General features: G+C 52.1%; 1 protein-coding gene across 1 annotated transcript; it reads left to right on the top strand.

Annotated features, from left to right (window-relative positions):
• The first annotated feature begins 26 nt into the window (after positions 1-26).
• LOC134423182 (E3 ubiquitin-protein ligase HECTD3-like) lies at positions 27-9,763 on the top strand. Its single transcript, XM_063165983.1, has 21 exons — positions 27-368; positions 436-596; positions 992-1,084; positions 1,342-1,477; positions 1,910-2,025; positions 2,288-2,401; positions 2,762-2,844; positions 3,227-3,392; positions 3,823-3,904; positions 4,809-4,991; positions 5,531-5,583; positions 5,887-5,951; positions 6,386-6,489; positions 6,802-6,921; positions 7,259-7,348; positions 7,690-7,896; positions 8,282-8,411; positions 8,810-8,884; positions 9,036-9,117; positions 9,237-9,308; positions 9,566-9,763. The coding sequence occupies exons 1-21, from the start codon at positions 42-44 to the stop codon at positions 9,648-9,650; spliced, it is 2,544 nt and encodes an 847-aa protein (XP_063022053.1). The 5' UTR covers positions 27-41; the 3' UTR covers positions 9,651-9,763.
• The last annotated feature ends 1,844 nt before the right edge of the window (positions 9,764-11,607 follow it).

Raw genomic sequence — 11,607 nt, 5'->3', positions numbered from 1 at the left:
GCCGTAAACCGGAGGGGCGCGGAGCCGGTGCCCGGAGCGCGATGAAGGCGGGCGGGGAGGCGCCGCACCAGGTGCTGGGCCGGCTGCGGTTCCTGCTGCAGTGCAGCGAGTGTTTCCGCCGCGCCCGGGCGCTGCCCGCCGCTCTCTGCTACGTGCCGCGGGAGGTGCAGTACAAGATCTGCAAGGACCCCTCGGCCCCCGCGGCCGCCGCCGCCCGCAGCCTGCTCAGCGTGTGGGACAGCCCGGGGCCGGCGCGGGGCGGCAAGCGGGCGGCGCGGGCCACGATCGAGGTGCGGAAGGGCGGCTGCCTGCGCGCCACCGGCGAGGAGTACTGCAACAGCGCCGGGCTCTGGGTCAAGCTCAGCAAGGTAACAGGGGGGCTGGGTCCGCGGAGGGCCCGGCCCGGCCTCGCCTGACCGCCGGCTGTCCCCACAGGAGCAGCTGGAGGAGTACCGGAGCGGCTGCGATCTCGAGGAGGGATGGGTGCTGGTGTGCAAGCACGCCGACGGCGGGGACCGGCTGGTGCCCGTGGAGTCCACGGAGCGGATCCAGCGACAGCAGCAGCTGTTCGGGGTGGATTACAAACCCGTCATCAGGTGCGGGGCCGCCGCGGTGTCCCGCTGGGTCCCTCCCCGGGAGCGCCGAGGCGCTCACCCCTATGCGGGCTCGGGATGCTTCCCCACGGCCCCTCCTGCCCTGGGCTAGGGAACCCCCGGCCTGCTTGGACAGGTTTCATGGAAGTGAGGCAAGAGGGATGCCGGATGTGGAGTGGAATGGGTTTGGCTCGGGCGCTGTGCTTGTCACATGCCCAGCGGGGTGTGAAAGGAGTAGACATAGTTGGAAAGGAAAGGGCAACAGATGATGCTGGAGATGATGGAGGATGGAACACGGTGGGGCTTTAAATGCAAATCTTCCCCTTACAACTATTCCTCGATCACCAATTTCTTGTTCCTCTGGGATGTTCTCACTCCACTTCTCTGTGTTGTTTCAGATGGGAGCAGGTGGTGGATCTGACGTACTCTCTGCGCCTCGGAGCGAAGCCCAGGCCCATGGAGCAGGATGAGGCTGCAGTAGAGAAGCTTCGGTATGAACTGTTTCCTGGCTTCTGCTGTGGTGGGGGACAAGCTCCTGTCTCTTGTGACTGCCCACACAGCTGTCTCCTGCAGACTTAGGGGAGAGGGGGGAAGACAGGCATCTCTGCACAGCACAGTCTTGTCCTAGATATGCCTGCAAAAAAGCAGGAAACCGAGCAAGGCAAGCAGGATGTGGACCTTCCTTTTTTGACCCATTAGCCTGGCTGCTTCTGGCTCTCCAGACCCAGTAATCCTTTTTCCCTGCTAGGTTTGTGCCCCCAACATGGACTTATGAATGTGATGAGGACCTGGTGCATTTCCTGTATGACCACATTGGGAAGGAGGATGAGAACCTGGGCAGCGTTAAGCAGTACGTGGACAGCATCGATGTCTCGTCCTACACGGTGGGTTAAAGGGACAGGGCTACATCAGCCCCGCTGTGCTGGGGAGCATGGGTACTGCCTGCTGTGCTGCTCTGGCCTGGACTGCACTCTGTTTGAGCATGTGGGAGAAAAACCTGGGGAGTATCATGCAACATGTTGTATAATGTAGCCCCTGGAGGGACAGTGGTTTGAGAAGCCAGTGCTAATATTAGCTACAAAGCTGATGTTAGGGAGGGTTTGATACTCTGTGCTGTGTGTGTGACCCCAGAGCACCTCGGAGAGTCAACCCCAGTGTCCTGTGTGCTCTGCACTCCCGGTGTCTCCCCACAGCCCAGCAAAGGGAACAGGCCAATGTGATACCCTCTGACACTGAGATTCATGATGAAAGTAACCACTAATGAGAAGTTAATCCTGCACTCACTTCCATCCTTCCATTCACTTCTCCTCTTCCAGGAGGACTTCAATGTGTCATGCCTGACCGACAGCCACGCCGACACATACTGGGAGAGTGATGGGTCCCAGGGCCAGCACTGGGTGCGGCTCAACATGAAGAAAGGCACCATTGTCAAGTGAGTCATCTCTCTCTGCCCTACAGAGTCATTTCTGCTCTACATGCTGGCTAGTGACTGGGGCAAGTTTTGCCACTCCCTTTCTGCCTGAGTGTCACGGCCCAAATTTGCCCTTACACTGGCTCTGGGCTTGAAGGTGGTTTTAGCATTGTCACAGGTACTTGGGAATCCCAGCTTGTAACAACATGACCAAGTGATGAGAGGGAGTAGTGACAGGTGTTCAGATGTAATTGCCTTCTTAATGTCCTGCTTCCCTCTGCAGGAAGCTGCTGCTGACAGTGGATACCACTGATGAGAACTTCATGCCCAAGCGTGTCGCTGTGTATGGGGGCGAGGGGGACAATCTGAAGAAACTGAACGATGTCGGCATTGATGAGTGAGTGGTGGAGGTGCACACGTGGCTCTTGCAGGGGCCCAAGCTGTTGAACACTGGCCTTAAGCAGGCATGCAGTACAAGCCAGGCTCTCTGGGATGTGGGTTCACTCTGCCTGCAGGAGCATGGTACAGTCATCAGGGCTCTCCTCATCCGACTGTGGGACACATCAGAATCATGGTACCTGGATCTGAGTCACCAGCACATTCAGGCATTCAGGTGTAACTAAGCAAGAACTGAGTTCTTGCCACAGGCTCCCATTTCAAAAGATGTAAACTGTCTTCCTGTACAAGTATCCAAGTGGATTTTAGCAGGATGGGTGAGGGAACAACCCTTTAATCCTCATCTGTTTTGTGTTTGCAGGAGCTATATTGGGGATGTGTGCATCCTTGAGGACATGACAACACACCTGCCTGTCATTGAGATCCGGATTGTGGAGTGCAGAGGTAGGGCTGATTGTTGTGACCACATCCATAATGCACCTGTAAAATACTGTACATTAAGAGTTTGTGCTGTGACTTGTACTTCTTCTCCCTGTGGGCTGTTTTAGATGAGATTCAAAAGAACCATGGGAAACTCCTGGGAGATCTGAAGTTTTGCAAGTTCTCAGCTTTCATCCTATCTTTCCCTGCCTTCAATAATTTAATTATTTTTCTCCTGTAAATACCCTGCTTCTTCTTCACAGAGGTATTTGAAGCTCCCAGTGCCCAGCCCCAGAGCTGGTGGAGCTGGTACATTCCTACTGTTTTTGCTTATAGACCTCCTACACTTTATTTAAGGCTTGCTTTCTTGTGATTTTGGCATATCATTTATGGTCTTCCTTGGCAGATGATGGGATTGATGTTCGTATCCGAGGCATCAAAATCAAATCCTCCCGACAGAGGGACTTGGGGCTCAGTGCTGACATGTTCCAGCTGCCCAATTTGGTGCGTTACCCTCGCCTAGAAGGGACTGACCCTGACCTGCTGTACCGACGGGCTGTGCTCATTCAAAGGTACAGGTGCCACTGCATGCAGGGATTGATGCCATCTCCAGCATGTACATGGCTGGAAGCTATAAAACTATGACACTCCTCTTGAGACATGTCCTGGACACTGGAGAAAATGACAGCCATTTGGGGACAAAGTGGGTTCTCTGGGGTGGCTCCCTCGTGCTTTCAGAGGAGTTCTGTAGCTCAAGTTTACAGTGTCTTATGTGTCACAAGCACAATATATCTGTGCAGTGTGGGGGGCAGGTATGTGCAGAGGGATGCAGTGCCCAGGGAGTGGGAATTTAGTACCAAAGGTTCCATGAGGTAAAAAACTATGCTGGGTTTGGTTTGGATCAGTTATTTTTCTGCTTGTGTTCAGGGATGTATGGTCTAGAATAGATCTGTGCAGATCCCCATCCCTCCTTGTTTCAATACCTTCTTCTTTGGGATTTAGGTTCATCAAACTCCTTGACAGTGTCCTGCATCACTTGGTGCCAGCCTGGGACCACACTGTTGGCACATTCAGCAAGCTCAAGGTGAGCAGTTGGCCCTGTGTCTTGTTGGGGCCTCAGTCTGGCAGGGTGATGGTGCTCATGTTGTGGTAGGGGAGGCAGCCAGGGCTTGTTGCTTTTAAAGCAGCTGGAGGGAAATACCTTCCTGAGCTCAAGTCACTAAGACTGTGAAAGGTGATATTGTTTATTTTCCTACTAAACTGCTGATGTAGAAGCATGTAGCTGTGGGCTAACAAGTGGATTCAAACCAGAACATTTCACCCTCAAATCCAAGGGACTTGGATCATAGCAGCGCTGGGCATGCAAGCTGGATCCACATCCCCTCCAAGATCTCAGCCCAGGACGCTCTGTTCCTGCACTTCCTGCCAGCAGCTTTGAGCTGGCTTGTCCAAACATCAAGGCTTTTACCAGTAACATTCTTCCTGGCTTTAATAAGCTTTTGCTTTTCATCCTTTACATAGTGCTGAGTTCATCCCTCCAGTTGTCTGTTTTCCTTGTATCCTCTCCAAGAATACACATGCTGGACATTACCAGGATAGCCCTATTCTGTGGGCTAGTGTCAGAAAGCCTAGTGAGAAAGGACTGTAATTCCTGTGCCAGGTCAACATGGACCCATAGCATTTGGGGTTTTTGTTTGTTTAGAGGAGCTGGATTTGATTACAACTAAAACGGATAGTAAGACCAGTGTTCTGGTGAGAGTGAGGGTAAAAGAGACTCTAAGCAACACTGGAGTGTGAGCATCAGATGACAGCTGGTGGATTGAGGGCTGAGCTTGTTATCTCCCTTAGGCCAGAGTGCAGAATCTTTCAGAGGCAGAGGGGAAGCAAATACTGTCAGTGAGAATATCTCTGTGTGGGAAGGCCCTGGGAAAGGGAGGTGTGATGGCTTCGGCAGAAAGTAGATGACATGTTTTGCTCCCTGTTGGCAGCACATCAAGCAGTTCTTGCTGCTGTCCAAGAAGCGCACGGCTCTCATTACCCAGTGTCTGAAGGACTCGGAGACCAGCAAGCCCAACTTCATGCCAAGGCTCTACATTAACCGGCGCCTGGCCATGGAGCACCGGGACAACCCTGCCCTGGACCCCAGCTGCAAGAATGCTGTCTTCACCCAGGTAGTCCCTCCTGCAAGGGTCCCTGCTGGTCTGGGGAGACTGGGGCATCCCAAAATCAAAATTATCTGCATTAGGATGGGTGGAAGGGAGAGCTTGGAGCTGGAGACAGACCAAGCCTTCAAGGCTTCTTCATGTGACTCACAGGCTCCGTAATTACAGGTGCTGATGGTCCCATAAGGAATAACATCTATGAGGGATTTGGGATCTCTGAGTTGAAATCTGTACTCTATCCTGGATGCTCTCTGTGGCATGTTGTTTGTGGAGAGTGTAACAGTCCTGTTGCACTAAAAAGGCAGCAAAGAATTCTTGTGTGACAACAGTCAAGTAGCTGCATGGAGTTCTGTGTTGTGGTTTTACACACAGCAATGCTGATCTTCCTGTATGCATTCTCTCCCCACCTCCAGCAGATCTGGGGCTCTGTGCAGGCACAAACACCCCAAACTGCTGTGAGATTTGATGTGTTTGATGTACCTGCCTTCGTGTGGCACCAGTTCCCCTGGAGAGGGGATACCAACCTTGATTGTCTCTGCTTGTTGCAGGTATATGAAGGTCTGAAACCCTCAGACAAGTTTGAAAAGCCTCTGGATTATAGGTAAGCAGTGTCTCGGGGAGGCACCATGCAGAGCTGGGAGCTGTGTCCTGTTTCAGCAGGGTGTTTGGGAAGCCCATGTGCTCTACTCTGGAGAGGGTTTACTAGGACAGGAGCCACAAGATCAGGGCCCATACCCCAAGGTGTCATCTCCTTACTGAGGATGCAGCTATCTCTGGAGATTAAAATGTTGTCCTGTCCTAAACTCAGACTGTTCCACTCTAGTCCCTTGATGTCCTTGCTGTGACTGTCCCAGTACCTCCTTGGCTTTGAGCAGCACCTCAGGTGATGCCTGGTTCTCCACAGGTGGCCGTTGCGTTATGACCAGTGGTGGGAGTGCAAATTTATCGCAGAGGGCATCATCGACCAAGGTAGGGGCTGCAGGAGGCCAGAGCTCCTCTGGAGCAGTCGGGGGCTGATGAGGTGACTGTTGCTGTAGGTGCTTTTGTTTGGTTACAGTGTTAATTCCCGTGGATGAGAGAGGGAAGGCAGGTTACCTTGTCCTGCCACCTCTGGCTGTGTCCCAGATAAAAAGTGCTGTTTGCTGGGAGAGGGACCAAATTTCCATTAGTCACTAACAGCAGCTTTACCAGTGCCAGTGATCCTTCTGGCTGTTCTCCACAGGACAGGCAGGGATGTTATTTCTCTTGTCTTACTTTCTCCAGTGCCATAAGGCTCTAGTAGGAGCCTTCTGCTCAACCCAGGGCCAGGTTGGACCAGAAATCCTCATCTTTGCTCCATAACTCTGAAGATCAGCACATGGGGAATTCACATCACTAAGAATGCCCTTCTTTTGGGGTTGCAGGTGGTGGTTTTCGGGACAGCCTAGCAGACATGTCAGAGGAGCTGTGCCCCAGCTCAGCAGACACCCCTGTGCCTCTGCCCTTCTTCGTGCGCACATCCAACCAGGTGCTGTGCATTGGGGTGTTTGGGGCAAACCCTTCCATGCCTGGCAATGCAGAGCTGTCCCTGTCCCCTTGCATGCCAGGGACATACCTACTCTAAGCTTTTCTTTGTGAGGGGTTTGCTTTGTGGCATTTCATTTTAGCATATGCTGACAAGTGCCTGGATACTGGTCTGTCACTGGGAATCTTGCCAAGGGGGTGGGGGGTTTTGCCCACTCCTGCTGTGAGAAGTGCCCAGAGGCATGGCAGGAGTAGTTTGTGGTGTTACATGCTGTGCTGAAATTATGACTTGGAGTTTTGCCTCTCACTCCTGCAGGGTAATGGCACTGGAGAAGCCAGGGATATGTATGTCCCCAACCCCTCTTGTAAAGACTTTGCAAAGTACGAGTGGATTGGGCAGATCATGGGAGCAGCTCTGAGGGGCAAGGAGTTTCTGGTAAGTTTTCAGCCCCATCCCTCTAAGAAGATTTGCTACAAAGCAAGTTGATAGCCCTCTCCTGCAGCCTGTCTAACAGAGCATGGAAAGGCTCTGTGGTCACATACTGGGAAAAGAGGTATTTGGGGCAAACTAGTTTGGAGAACTCACAGTCTGATTTTTGGGGGATGATGCTGAGAGTTCAGGAGATAGTGTTTGGTCTCTGCTCAGCTATGATGAGTTCTGCATGCAGAGGGAGAAGTAGGGAAGGCTCTTTGTGTCTGCATTGTTGAGTCCTATCTCCATCTTTGGCGAGGTCTCATTTTGGCATAGACTCAAAATCTCTTTTCTTCTTCAGGTCCTGGCTCTTCCTGGCTTTGTATGGAAACAGTTAACAGGGGAAGAGGTCAGCTGGAGCAAAGACTTCCCTGCTGTGGACTCCGTGTTGGTGAGAGGGACTGGGAGGCTGTGCCTATCCTATTCCTTGTGGCACTCAGCAAGGTGCTGATTTGTGTCCCTGTCCTCATGTACTTGATTCCTCCTATGATGTGTCAAATAAACACAACAAAGGGCAGCTTTCAGCTATAAGGATGCACCAAATGCTCTTACAGAGGTGCAGCCATGCTGAACTGCTGCTTTAAGCATGCAATGGCCCAAGGTCTGCTAAACATCTTTAGGGCAACATGTTGTGTCATTGTCGCTTGTCTGGGAAGGGAGAAGATGAGGACTTGGGCACATAACTGCTCTCTGGCCATCTCTCTAACATGGACTTACTTGGTGCCTGGACAGGTGAAGCTCCTGGAGGTGATGGAAGTCATGGACAAAGACACATTTGAGTTCAAATTTGGGAATGAGCTGACCTACACGACGGTGCTGAGTGACCAGCGCGTGGTGGAGCTGATCCCCAACGGCAGCAACACCGCCGTGCGCTACGAGGACCGCAGGGAGTTCATCCGCCTGGTGCAAAAGGCTCGGCTGGAGGAGAGCAAGGAGCAGGTGACACTGTCCCACCCTGTGGCTGGTCATTGACTCCCAGACACCTGCCCCCAGCCTGTTTCTGGTAAAATGCACTGTGGTTAGTGTTCCTGTGCTCATTAGGGCAATGATATCCAACCTTTTCAGTGGGGTCCTGGAGCCTATGGAGCTGTTGAGAAGCAAAGTGGCTTCTAGGATCACTGGTGATACTGGGGTTTTATTCACAGCTCTGACACAAGCTTTCTCAGTGAACGGGTGGGTGCATCTCTCTGGGATCCTGTCCTGTTCCTTCAGGTTCCTTGCAGCATGTGCTCAGCAGTCACATGGCTTGAAGAGTCCCTAGGCTCAACCTTGAGTCAGGGAAATGGGCAAGACATGCTGCTTACCTGCCTTGTCTCCTTTTCAGATCATGGCCATGCAGGCTGGGCTGCTGAAGGTGGTGCCCCAAGCTGTCCTTGACCTCCTTACATGGCAGGAGCTAGAAAAAAAGGTCTGTGGAGACCCTGAAGTCACAGTGGATGCCCTGAAAAGGCTCAGTAAGTGAAGGGCTTTGCTGAAAACTCTCTTCCTGAAAGCAAAACTGTCTTCTGTCTGTGCTGGCACAAGGAGAAGTGTGGGAGGCCAGTATTAGCCTTTCTTACAGTGAGAATATGGTCCTGTGTACTTCTTGCCTTTAGCTGGGTGCTGATGAGGACAGGGGTGTCCTTTTGACTCTGTCCTGAGCCTCATGGGAGAGGCTGGGTCATCCCTTGGCTGCCAGTGTCTGAGCCCCTGTGGAGCTGAGATGTGGATCTGGCTGGGCTTCCTGGGAGGGGCCTGACCAACTATGCTTCTTGCACCTTGGGTCTGTGTGGTCACACCCTGCAGGCACCTACTGCAAGGAGGGAGGAGCTCAGATCTTTATTAAACCCTTTTCTATCTCCTTTTGTGACAGCTCGGTTTGAGGACTTTGAGCCACAGGATACCCGTGTTCAGTACTTCTGGGAAGCACTCAATAACTTCACCAATGGTGAGCAATTTTCTCTGTCCGTGTGTATTTGTGCCATGACAGCTCCAGCCTGCTGGCTGGGAGGGAAACCACTCAAGGAAAGCAAGCAGCTAGGCTGAAGGGACTGCTCGCTAGTGCTGGGTTTGCTGATGTCTTTGCTTTTCCTTCACAGAGGATCGCAGCCGCTTCCTCAGATTTGTCACTGGCAGAAGTCGCCTTCCAGCACGGATCTACATCTATCCAGACAAGATGGGGTAAGTCCATTCTTCTGTAGGCTGCAGGGCTGACAGATCCCACACCACAGGGGTGGGCTGTCTGGGCTCCCTGCCTCACTGGCCTGGTGGTTCTAACCAGTTTGTCACCTTCTCCCCAGCTCAGAGACAACAGATGCTTTGCCAGAGTCATCCACCTGCTCCAGCACTCTCTTCTTGCCCAACTATGCCACGTAAGTTTGGGTGCTTCCCTGTGTCTGGAGGACTGTGTGTGGGGTCTCTTCTTAACCTTGGTGCTGACCTGTTGGGTCCCATCACTTTGCCACACTTCCATCCCCTGCCTGTCCCACCTGGCTGCTGAGTTTCTCTCTGTGAGCCCCTGGTGAAGCATATCCTCCATTTCAGAAAGCATCTTGTCCTCTCAACTGGAACATGCAGCAGTGGCAGCTCCTCCTTACCTTTATCTTTTTTTCCTTCCTGCCATCCCTAGAGCCAAGGTATGTGAAGAGAAGTTGCGCTATGCTGCCTATAACTGTGTGGCCATTGACACAGATATGAGTCCGTGGGAAGAGTGATGTTGCAGCCTGACCAAGCAGCATGGACAATTGTTCAAGAAAACCATGCAGTGGGAAGCATTCCCTTGTCCCCACGGGATGTGTATATATATAATAAATATATAGGTGTGAAACCTGGCTCCCCGCAGTTGACATGAAGGGTTGGGTCTTCAACAGGGTTGGGAGCTAGCTTGGGTTGTAAATGTGATTGTGATGATGGAACCCTGGCTGAGCCCTCCTGCATCAAAAAGCTGCTAGGCTTCTGTAATGAGTTTCTTCTCCACATCTTGTAGCTCCACAATGGTCACTCCTTCCAGGCTGCACACAGGACAGAGAACTGTGAGCGGCTGCTGAGACTAGGGGGTGGCCAAGATGCTCAGTGTGTCCTGCTCATACTCTGTTGCCTTGTTCCTACTCTCACATGAGGTCAATGGAAATTAGATCATTCATCTAGGATTAAGAAGAATGGGGCGGGCTGGTGGCAGGTGCTGCAGGGGTGCCTTTGGCCACCAGGTGTCATAACAGACCTGCACAGCAGGACTGTGGGAGATTCCAAAGGGACTCCCATGCTTTTACATCACACAGAATGTGAGTCCCTGTCATTCCTGGCACCTCTTACACAGCAGCGACTGCTGGGGAAGCTGCTTCCTCACAGTGAGTGGGAACTGTCTGCTTCCCTTTAGTTCTGCATCCAGCATGCTGGTGGCCTGGCAGCTGTTCTCCAGGCTCTTTGAGCCTCAGTTTACCCCTGAATGACAGTATTACAGCTACTCTCTTCTAGTTCTCATGAAGATCTGCCGTCAGGGCCAAATTCATCTTCCAGACTGCAGAGGTTAAAGCGGTAGCAGGCATGGCAGTGCCAGGCTCTGCTCCCCCCTGTCATCCATGGGAAGGGACACTGAGGTTTCAGGTGAATAGGAAAAGCCTTTGCCCTAGGGCAGTACAGAAACGGGATACCAAGAGTTGAGCTCCTGGAGCAGATGGACACATGCTCTGTGAGTGAGGAGTGGGCAATAAAACCTTCACAATTACTTGGAAGTGTTTGTGGATCTTCCCAGCTCTGGGCAGGGCTGGTCATTGCCTAGCACTGGGAGCTGCTCGATGTTAGTCTGCATTTATACCTCCAGCTCCATCTTCAGCCTGTGTGCTCTGTTGGACCTCCACTACTGTGAGTCACAGAATCACTGGGGCTGCACTGGAGCAGGGCTGATGCTGTGAGTTCAGATCAATCCTGTCTTAATGTTTCATGGCTTTTTCTTCTCTGTAGAAGAAGTCTGTCATCCAGAGATCACTTCCAGTTGTAAACAAAGTCCTTCCCTTCACGAGTTTCTTTTGAAACATGTATTCCCAGAACTGCCAAGGAGGGTTGTTACTAAAAGGGATGTAGGAGCAGGAAGGAGTATGTGCTGCCATCTGCATCGTGGTGAGTGGAGAGAGCATAGGGTGAATTAGGGAAGCTGTTTATGGCAGCCCTTGCCTACAGCAGGGTCTTCCATGCTCAGCTGGGTGGGTGTGAAGTCCTGTCTGCTGGAGGAGGTCTTCTGTAAATCCTAGAGCTGTTCCAGAATTGATCTCTGTGGCTTTGTGGCTGATTTCAACCAGCAGTGTGAATGGGAACAGGAGCGGAACCAGTGCAATACTTTTCTGTGCTGGTGGCTGAGTCACTTCCTAGGGTGTCTGTTTTAAATGGGCATGAGTAAGCTGGTGAAAGGACTTTGGTCTGCTGGCTTGCCCTCAGTCAGGAGTGTTGAGGAAGAAGCCTGCAGCAGTGAGCTGGGATTTGAAATAAGCCATCTGAAAAGGGACAGACATTGGGATGGAATTTATACTGCTTTTTCCAACTTTGTCCTCTTACCTCTACCGGACATCAGCAGGAGGCCACATTACTAACTGAGCAGAATTATAAGCAGCAATAAAATAGACCCCTCTCTTTATTGCTGGGCAGGGGTTGGTTGATAAGTAGTTCAGGGTGGGATGG

The sequence above is a fragment of the Melospiza melodia genome, chromosome 11 (assembly GCF_035770615.1).
Source record: "Melospiza melodia melodia isolate bMelMel2 chromosome 11, bMelMel2.pri, whole genome shotgun sequence".
NCBI lineage: Eukaryota > Metazoa > Chordata > Aves > Passeriformes > Passerellidae > Melospiza > Melospiza melodia.
Note: the sequence above shows the minus strand (reverse complement) of the source record. Positions and strands in the feature narration are given on the sequence as shown.